At 31.3% G+C, this 10,595-nt stretch overlaps 1 protein-coding gene across 1 annotated transcript; it reads right to left on the bottom strand.

Moving 5' to 3' along the window:
• Positions 1–491: 491 nt before the first annotated feature.
• On the bottom strand, positions 492–9,267 carry LOC134709390 (arpin-like). The gene is made up of 6 exons (XM_063569558.1): positions 9,130–9,267; positions 8,194–8,269; positions 3,194–3,323; positions 2,668–2,883; positions 1,835–1,983; positions 492–763 (listed from the first exon to the last, which is right to left on the bottom strand). Exons 1-6 carry the CDS (start codon positions 9,216–9,218, stop codon positions 755–757), a joined length of 669 nt encoding a protein of 222 aa, XP_063425628.1. The 5' UTR covers positions 9,219–9,267; the 3' UTR covers positions 492–754.
• Between the last annotated feature and the right edge of the window lie 1,328 nt (positions 9,268–10,595).

The raw sequence follows: 10,595 nt of genomic DNA, 5'->3' as shown, positions 1-10,595 counted from the left end.
GCAAAGGGTGCTGAAAGTGTCGCTATAAACACTAACAATCAATCAACAAATGTAATAATTGCTTGTATGATAGTGTTATTTTACCGAAAACTTCTGTCCTATTGATATGGGCTGTAACACAGTATTTTTCTGTTAAAGGTAATTTGCAATTATTTTTTTAATGTGAGATACAAACACTTGCCTAAATCGATAATCTTGGTGAATTTTTACAATGAAAGTATTTATTAAAATTGTCTACAAGATACCCCGTCCCTTGTTATTTAGCCAGGTATATGAACCATATGCCTTTTATAAATTTTCCTCAAAAGAAAAATTCCATAGTTTTTCTATACAAACAATTGTCCGGATTTTTTTATGTGATCACTTTGACACCTATATCTCAAATGCACCAGGCTTCATCTTATTCAAATATCTATCCAAAAACCCCAATTAATACCTGTATTATATATGCTTTAAAAAAGGAAGACATTATACTCTTTCTTAAAAGCATGTGTATAATTATTTTATTGCACAATTTGAACCTGTACGACAGACGTAACACTAGAATTGTAACAATTCAATATACTAGTTCCTATTTACAGTCCTGTTCTATTACATAACAGCGAAACATAATCCTGTTACATGGCTCATTTGTCAAAATATCTCCATCATCACGGAAATATAAAAATCCATATTATTACTGAAGTCTGTGTAGAATGTATAATTTCATTAGATTCTTATCTTCCTTTGAGATTCATTTCCCATAAGTAAAAACTTAGTCATCCTGAAAAACAAAAAAGATTAGTAGATTTTTTAAATGTGAAATACAAACAAACACTTTCCTAGATCGATGATCTTTGTGATTTTTTACAATGAAAGTGTACCATACATCTTTATTAAAATTGTCTTTAACAGTTTCTGTGCTACAGCCCATATAAATCCATGAAACTCTAGCGCAATGATTAAAACTTGGTCACGTTAAACAACAACTGAGCCTTATAAATTGTTTATCGGTCATAAGGCAGTATTAATTAAAAGCATCGTTTCCGAGCTTTTCTATGATTATACATGACTTATTGGACCATGTTTGAAATTATGTTTGCTTAGAGCAACGTTAGTAACAAAAACAGAATTTTATTTTCAAATACCTTTCATTATGACTACATAAGGCACAAACTAATGCATGGCCATGTTCAATGTTTTTTTTATCATTTGTTTCGTAAAGTTAAATATTTCAAGCCCTCCATGTCAGTCAGGACGAAAAATATACACAAAGTAAAAAAAACTCCCATGAACCTATAACAAACTCAATCGAGTTCTTCAAAAGCATAATCTTTCTTAATCCAACAAAACAATCTGAAATATTTATGTGTTTGTTCTTGATCTGAAATAATTATGAACGTACTAGCACTGAGCAAGGAGGTTATATTATATTATACTGAGCGAACGAATAACAAAGTATAGAACTCCAATTTGGTTTGCCTTGACCGAAAATCCCTATAAAATTATCTAGGGTATTAACTTAAATTAGGGTAAATACGGAAACCATTGGCAAACATATTTTCCCAGACGTGTAAGTAGCTTGAAGATTTTGCAACCTTTAATCACTAAACTGATTCTACAATAACAGTCAACAAAGATCATTTAGCTCAGTAAACATGAAGAAATCGTTCATTTTTGTTGAGGTATATTTTTACAAATGGTCTTTAAAATCGACCTTGTAAATGAGTTTTCTCATCCTTTTATTAGTCTAATGTTAAGTTGTCTTTTTTAACCACGTGGCAGTACTAATAAATTAAATGCTACATTTTTTAGGAACACTAAGTACGTAAGTAACTGATAAATAAATAAATACCCATTCGTCGTCGTTGTTATCGTCAGCTGGAGTCGTTTCTCTTTCATTAGATTTCATAGACATAATTTTATCAGTCCAATTTGCACCAACTTCTTCTCCTGCAAAATTTGACACAGTTGACGATTCAATTTCCACTTTCGTTAAGTTTTCTGAAAATAAAATATCCTTTATAATTCTACTTATGTTATACAATCAATGTATACTTAAAAATAATTAAGCTGACAGTTTTCAGAAATCAATTATATTTTTTTTTAAATGCATATAGCTTTATTGAAATAGCTAAAATATCCATGTCATTTGAAATTTGAACTCTGGTGGTTAGTTTTTCTTTTCTTCCTCCTTTTTTTTTTTTTTTTTTTTTTTTGACATAAAACAGCATTTTGATTAACTGAGTACCAACGTTATTACAAAGCGCAGATCACATGCTGTACTTAGGAACTCCGGTATATAAATTCGACATTGTTCTTAACTATTCTCGAGCTAATATAGAATTTCGAGGTATTCAAAATCGTTTTGTCAAGCTTTATTATGAAGCACTATAAATTCATGTCATGCTTTAGATTAGCCTGATTCCTTGTCCTTTATTTGTTTGGCTCTGACCCACTTTGTTAACATGGGTGCATCAAGTAACCGTGGGTAACATGTTTTAGTGGGTTTGTGGTGCTCAGTCTTTGTGAGTTTATATTGTTGTGTAGACTTTTTTGTTGTTGTTTTTTTTAACGTATTTAGGGTTTTTATTTGTGGTTGTTATGGCATTTTTAGTTCGTAGTCGCTGTGGATGTGATATATGCGCATTTAACTCAAGAAATGTTTTTTTCTCCAAATAAACAAACCTATAAAAGGACTATTTTTTTTGGTTGTTATTCGTAATGAATCTCCATCTAGAATCTCTATATCCTCTAACTTCGATTCTGGTAACCAAAATGATAAGCATCCTTCTGAAGTAAGTGTAGACGATTTCCGATATATCTGGTCCATTTCATCATTGTGTAGAAGTTTTTGTACTTCTTGTTTATTTATATTATCAGTTTCACCTTTGGCTTCCACTTCTGGAATTAAAAATAAAACACATTAACCTACAAACGTATAAAATTGTATAAAATTTTTAAAAAATCGTTTAGGTTGCAAGGACTGGTGTCATTCCTAGAACATTGTTTGATAAAAAATATTAAGTTCATCATCAACACATTGTGATTTTACAGCAGTAATTGTCCCCATAAATGACAAGTTCTGCCATTTAAAAATTTACAAAGTTGATTTTTTTTAATTTTTAACTTTAATCAGGCTTAAACCTAAAAACAAATATTTTTTTTCAAATACATTCTGTTAAATATATCCCCCAATGATACAAATGCTTACTGTATTTATTAAGATATCCTGTTCCAACCTTCTGTGTCTCGCTAAAATTTGGGTTTATTTCTTTCCCAGAAGTGTCAAATTTTCTTTTGTGTGCTTTCTGTACATCAACATGAAGAACAAAATATCTTTTCTGAAATAAAGAACGAAATGGTAGTACCACAACACTCTGACAAGAAACGAAGAAGCGCGATTAATATCTGACTTTTGATTCGTTTTACTCTTCTTTTTTTTTTTTACTTTTCTGACGTAATTGTCACCATCGGAATATTGACTCTGTTTATAGTTTATCATCATGTTTGCATTTTTAAGGGAGGGAACCAACTATCCATCTTCTTGTCGACGTGTTTCTTTACTCGAAAGAGACACTTAAAACCATGACCCATTAATAGGAAAAATGAAAATTCAGTCTATATGAAACAGTAGTCAGTATAAGTATCGTACCTGCAGCTATAGTTAACTGTAATCGTTTTTAATTGAAAAATCATCTTGTCCAAATTTAGACGAACAAAACTTGAACCCCTAGCCACTCCAGAATATAAAATGATACTCTCCGTACTACTGACTTCACATTTTATAGTTAAGATCATACACTTTTACAGTACTTACAATATAAAACACAGTGTTTAATGTTATAAAACACAAAAACAACATCTTATAGCGTATTTATTGTACGAGAAGGTCAGAATATGTCAAAGGCACAACGAAAGAGAACTAAGAAAATAACGGTACAAGAATGCAATGTAACTATGCTGGAATATTCCTGCGACCATGTTTGTAATATGTTAACTTACATTCATCAATATTTGTTGCTTAAGTTTGCAAATTGGCCTCAGTAATACATGTTCGTTATTTTTTTCCAAATGTAAGCACAAAGAATTTTACATTATAAATGAAACTTTAATTCAAGAGAAGAACTCTTTTTGTGCATTTAGCAAATCGTGTGGTACCAACATTAACGTATATTGTTCCGCCAAATAGAAGTTCTGCTGAAAACTTTGTTATAAACGATGCTATGTGTGATTTTTGCATTATCAATTGGTGACTTTTGTTCTATTCGTTGAAACTAAATGTTTTTCAAGATTAGTCCTTAAATGAAGAAAGAAATATGGCCATTAGCTTTCTCTTGCTTGATTAAATTTCCCCTGCATTATCTATCGCATTGTGGGCACAGGAAGGCAATTAAGCAACTCATTGTTTCAAAAGCCAAGTCAGTTTTGTGTAAATGTTCTAACAGACCATCATGAATTCTTTATTGGTAATTAAAACCACTAAAGTGTCTATCCATTTACTAATTTGCCTAACGTCTATGTGTCTCTATTCTTTAATGACTGTAGATCACAAGATAGCAGCTGAATAGTATTAGCCCACTACCATTACAAATTATACCTTTTGCAATTGCGATATAAGAAGCCATTACAGGGGTGACCAATACTTATTACCTACTCTGTTGGCCAATGGAAAAAAAAAGTAATGACAAATTTGTGGTCCATCATTTCCTTAGACAAATCATTTGTATCGAATTATTTGTATGAGGTGAAGCGAAAATGACACGTTTTGGTATATCATTTGACAAATTTTATTTCCTCTCTGCTTTTATCAATCGATGAACAAAGGCAATGAGCGATTGGTTTTCTATAGTCTCTAAGACAGAACTTATTCAATCGGAAAAGAAGACTTTTGTTGTCACTTAAGTGGAAATAAAAACATACATGAGGATTGAAATTTATTGTGAAAGCCTTTATACAATGTACTGCAAATCTAGTAAATCTAGTGGAAAACTAATTCCAAAGTAATAATGAAGACAAATAATGCATACAATGATTTTGAATTTGTACAGATTCATGTAGACATAAAATAAAGAGCTAATATCAGACTCCAGACTATTGCAGTTGTCTTTATATATGACATTACAAAAGAGTGATTACTCGTTAAACACCATTTTCTTATTTAAGCATTCGATATTTATCCCCCAGAGAAATATACACAGTATAGCATTAACTCTTGTTAACTTTCAAACATACTAGATTTCGCTTATAATGTTTGTGCTCTCAACTCTACTAAATTGAAGTTTTACTCTTATTGTGAAACCAGAGCTCGAGTCTACTAGGAAAAAACAGCATTTATTACTGGTGATACAGGTAAATCGGAGTCACGATTTAACATTTCTTTTTTATGTCTGTGATAACAAAAACTAAAATTTTACATATTCGAGAACCTGCTTGGTAAACTATTACCTTATAATTAAATCCAATGAGGGATCCTTACTCTACGAATTGTTCATTATAAGAACTTAAATTTTGATCAAATCGTATTCCATGATACAACCAGATGCTCCGCAGGGCGCAGCTTTATACGACCGCATAGGTTGAACCCTGAACGGTTGGGGCAAGTATGGACACAACATTCAAGCTGGGTTCAGCTCTAAATTTGGATTGTGATTAAAAAGTTGACACAGCATAGGTTTCTGACACAGAATGAATGTGGTCTAATGAACTTAAAATTTTTGTTTTGCCTTTGAGCAATTCACTTTGCTGTTGAATATTAATCCTCTCAAAAAAATGTTTGAAGAAATTTTCTTTTTATTTATGAAATTTCAAATGAGAAAAACTGAACCCATCCCCCACCCACCCAATTTTTTTTCACACCCCCTATCCTTTATTCCAAAACTAATCTCAATCCAAATTTCTAATTGAGTTTGCAACAATAATTACTCATTTAAATACATCATAAAATATTAAAATGTTAAAAAGTGCTTGTTATCACCTATAAATGGTAAAGATTGTTTTAATTTATCAGTTGGTAGTAAAAAAGAATATACATTGTATTTAGAATAAAACAATGATTTAAGTTTATTCAACTACCTATTCTGGACAAAGAAAGATAACTCCAATTGAAAATCTTGCTATTTCACAATATTGTGAAATTAGATATTTCTTGATATTGTGCAATACTGTGCATTTGAAAATACTTGCTATTGCACAATACTGTGTACTTGAAAATTTCTTGCTATTGCGCAATACTATGCAATTGAAAATCTCTTGCTATTGCACAATATTGTGCAATTGAAGATTTCTTGTTATTGCTGAGTACTGTGCAATTGAAAATTTCTTGCTATTGTACACTACTTAATATAATAATTTTAGATTATACATATCAAAGAACCCCAAGAATTCAATTTTTGTTAAAATCAAACAAAGTTTAATTTTTGACCCTTTGGACTTTAATGTAGACCAATTTGAAAACAGGACCAAAAATTAAGAATCTACATACAGTTAGATTTGGCATATCAAAGAACCCCTTTTATTCAATTTTTGATGAAATCAAACAAAGTTTAATTTTGGACCCCGATTTGGACCAACTTGAAAACTGGGCCAATAATAAAAAATCTAAGTACATTTTTAGATTCAGCATATCAAAGAACCCCAAAGTTTCAATGTTTGTCAAAATCAAACTTAGTTTAATTTTGGACCCTTTGGACCTTAATGTAGACCAATTTGAAAACGGGACCAAAAATTAAGATTCTCAGTACACAGTTAGACTCGGCATATCAAAGAACCCCAATTATTCAATTTTTGATGAAATCAAACAAAGTTTAATTTTGGACCCTTTAGGTCCCTTAATCCAAAACTGTTGTTGGGACCAAACCTCCCAGAATCATTACCAACCTTCCTTTTGAGGTCATAAACCTTGTGTTTAAATTTCATAGATTTCTATTTACTTTTACTAAAGTTATGATGCGAAAAACAAGAAAAATGCTTATTTGAACCCTTTTTTGGTCCCTAATTCATAAACTGTTAGGACCAAACTCCCAAAATCAATCCCAACCTTCCTTTTGAGGTCATTAACCTTGTGTCAAAATTTCATAGATTTCTATTCACTTAAACTAAAGTTACAGTGCGAAAAACAAGAAAATGCTTATTTGGGCCCTTTTTGGCCCCTTATTTCTAAAATGTAGGGATCAAAACTCCCAAAATCAATCCCAGCCTTCCTTTTGTGGTCATAAACCTTGTGTTAAAATTTCATAGATTTCTATTCACTTTTACTTAAGTTAGAGTGCGAAAACTAAAAATATTCGGACGACGACGACGACGACGACGCAGACGACGACGCCAACGTATTAAGCAATATACGACGAATTTTTTTTCAAATTTTGCGGTCGTATAAAGTTAACTCTGCTAGAAGCATTAGTCCAGTCATAAAAATAAGTTTAAAATGTTGTATGGGTATGTTTTGATTCAAGAGAAATGAATAAACGATTTTTAAAAATAATTATCCACTTCCATGTACTGTATAATTAATACAAATTAAGCGAAAATATATATTTTTTTTAATTTTAATTCAATAGCTATCTCATGTAAATATAACTTAAATAAAGAACTCGACGACACAGAACTATTTTTAGGGCATATTGAGGTCAACATACTGTCTCACACGTGTCTACAACAAAGGTCTCTGTATAATATGGAAAGAGCTAATTGAAGTCCAAATCATCCCTTAAAATTTATTACGGACTCCATCACCATTTGATAGCTCGTTATGGAACATTTGTTTCACAGATGACGACGGATATGTCCCTTGGTGCCGTAACCACAATCCTGTCCTATTTTTCCTCGAATGTGACTTACTCACGGGTTTTGTTCTTTCATGATCATCGCGATTGGTGCAACATATGGAGCAGGATTCTTCTTACTATTTCGGAGTATCTAAGATCACCACTGGTTTTTGTTGGGGTTCGTACACGTGTTGCTCAATCTTTTGTTTTCTTTATTGTGTTTTTGAACTGTTTGTCTTAACGTTGTTGTCCGTATTTTGTCATGGCTTTGTCAGTTTTTTTTCGACTTATGACTTTAAATATCCTTTTGTATCTTTCGCCTCTCGATCTTTTCGCTCACAATGGAAAGAAGCTGCCTTTTTAAATAATTTTCAATTCCAATGTCGACCTACTAATTAAAATGATAGAAAACTCATGCACCTTTTGTTTTTGCAAAACATATACACACCTTGTTACCGTCTTTTGTATTGACAGACACCCTTGATCTTCGCCGTACACTTCCCTCAATTAAGACACCAGTACCCCTAAAACATTTATATATTTTATCTTTGACTACTATAACACATATGTGTTATATGTGTTATAGTTGTCTCAGATTTTATGTTCCAAAACGACTAACCTGTCAGAATGGAAAAGTCTACATTGAGAAAATGCAGAATATGTGGATAGTATATACTGAAATATAGAAATTCAGTAAAATACAAACAAATGTAGATAACGGTTGTTAATTCTAAGAGTGACTGCTTGTTATTGTCGATGTCCCCGGTATATCTAAATTAATCTTAAAAAACATTCTATATAAATACAATCGGATATATTATATGAAGGTCAAAATTCTTGTTCTTCCTCCATTAAGCATAAATAGTAACCATTCTTTACTTACATTCATGTATATATGGTTATTGGTTAATAGATTGGAATCATGAACAACTGTCCAAGTTTCATATAAGAAATTGTTCAAATCACCATCCCATAACCATATGTTTTACTAAGTGAAACGACAAGCCTTTAAAACACAACTAAATATTTCTTCACAATGCATCATACATTTCTTCAAAAATCTTACCAATTAATGACATGTATGATGTTAGCTGGGACATATATAACATTTATAGACAGTTTGTAACATAGTCCTCGAGCAGTTGTAAGGAACAGGACAGTAACCCCAGCACCCACCACTATAAAGTTGCTTGAGCATAACCCATCCCCAGCTCTAAACATTAGGTGCACTAACATGTCTTTCTAAGCAAAACAAAAGTTAAGTTTAAACGAGTCTTGTTGTATGGTATTCAACGATAAAAGATGACCCGGAAATATAACTGTCCTACAAAAAATGATAATTTTTATACTGCGATTAACATCTTGTGTATTTTAATTAGCTTACCCTGATTTCCCTTCAACGTTCCATTCTGGATGTTCAATTGTGATAAGTGGTAAGTTTGATAAAGGTTTATCATTATAAATTCTACTCATGTTTGTCAATCAATGTTTACAAACATCAAACTCGGAAACAGCTGTGACGTTTTAATATACAAAACATATGCCGGACAAATATAATTGTTTCCGTGTTTTAAAAAAAGTTCTTGTAACAAAAGTTTTTTTTTTCTAAATTAATTATCAAGTAAAGTAAAGTCAATCAATATAACTATTTAATCGATTTTATTTCTCACAAACAAATGGTTATATAATACATCTGAAACGTGATTATGAGACTTGATTAGTGTTACTATCTTACAAATAAGTTTCAATTAAAGTTCCCTTTTTTTTAATCAAACTAAATATTTAAGTATATTAGTTTACACGAACCATATATAATAGATAATCTGAAGAGTATTGAAGTTTAATATTTCAAAATCTTCTTTGGGAAAGTGTGTGCAAAATAAAAATGTTGAAAATTAAGTTAATCAACTGTTTCTGGCCTTTTGAATAATAGTTTATGGTACTAAAATGCTAGGATGAAAATACCCCAGGAACCCAGCGATTTGCATTTACATGATTTCAGAGTACGTTAAATTTATCTGCGGTCTAATCTATAAAAAAACTCTTTCGATTTTAATGTGTGCATGCGAAATGGTTAGAGATTTTTCATTAATTCGGCATTATGTGTATTTTAAGCGAATATATAATTCTTTGTTCAAATGATGTCTTGTTGCTCATTATTGATGTCTGCATGTTGAATTCTTTTTAAAGTGAGAAGATAAGAGATGATGACTGTTCGTTGCTTTCCGCTGATTTAATCGTACTCCGATAAGTATAGCTTATTCCATTATGCGGGAAGATTCGGTGCTCTAATGAGTTGTAGGCGAATGCACATATATAAAATAAGGAGATGTGGTATCATTGCCAATGTAGCAACTATCAAACAGAATGAGGTCAAATGGAGGAGTTTTAAATAACTTTTAAAAGAAAATGGAAGAGAGAGAGAGAAGAGTTTGTTATTTTTGGCTGCTACTCGAGGGTATAATTGTAATATCTTTTTTTTTTAAATTTATTTTATTGATACTCATATAAGTGAGTATGGTATTGGTGGTTTTTTTTTGTCTAACATCAAGACCAAAATGCTGAAACTTATCCTAGGCATCAAAAGCTTTACCGTTCAAATTAACGTTTTGCATTAATCAGTTTAATATGATTTATGACCATTACATGATTTTCAGAATTCTTATTCGATTTTTGCTCAAAATATTAAACGCTCTTTGAACAAAGGATGTGATTAACTGCACAACGACAACGAACAAGACAAACTCCGCATAGGGAGCTATTTAACACTCTATTATTACATAATGTTACACTAACAACTCTAATGAAAGTGTTTGCCAGTACTTGTGACATCAGAAGAACACTAAGGTC

Source organism: Mytilus trossulus, chromosome 3, assembly GCF_036588685.1.
Source record: "Mytilus trossulus isolate FHL-02 chromosome 3, PNRI_Mtr1.1.1.hap1, whole genome shotgun sequence".
Classification (NCBI taxonomy): domain Eukaryota; kingdom Metazoa; phylum Mollusca; class Bivalvia; order Mytilida; family Mytilidae; genus Mytilus; species Mytilus trossulus.
The sequence above is the reverse complement of the archived record's forward strand: the minus strand, read 5'-3'. Positions and strand labels throughout refer to the sequence as shown.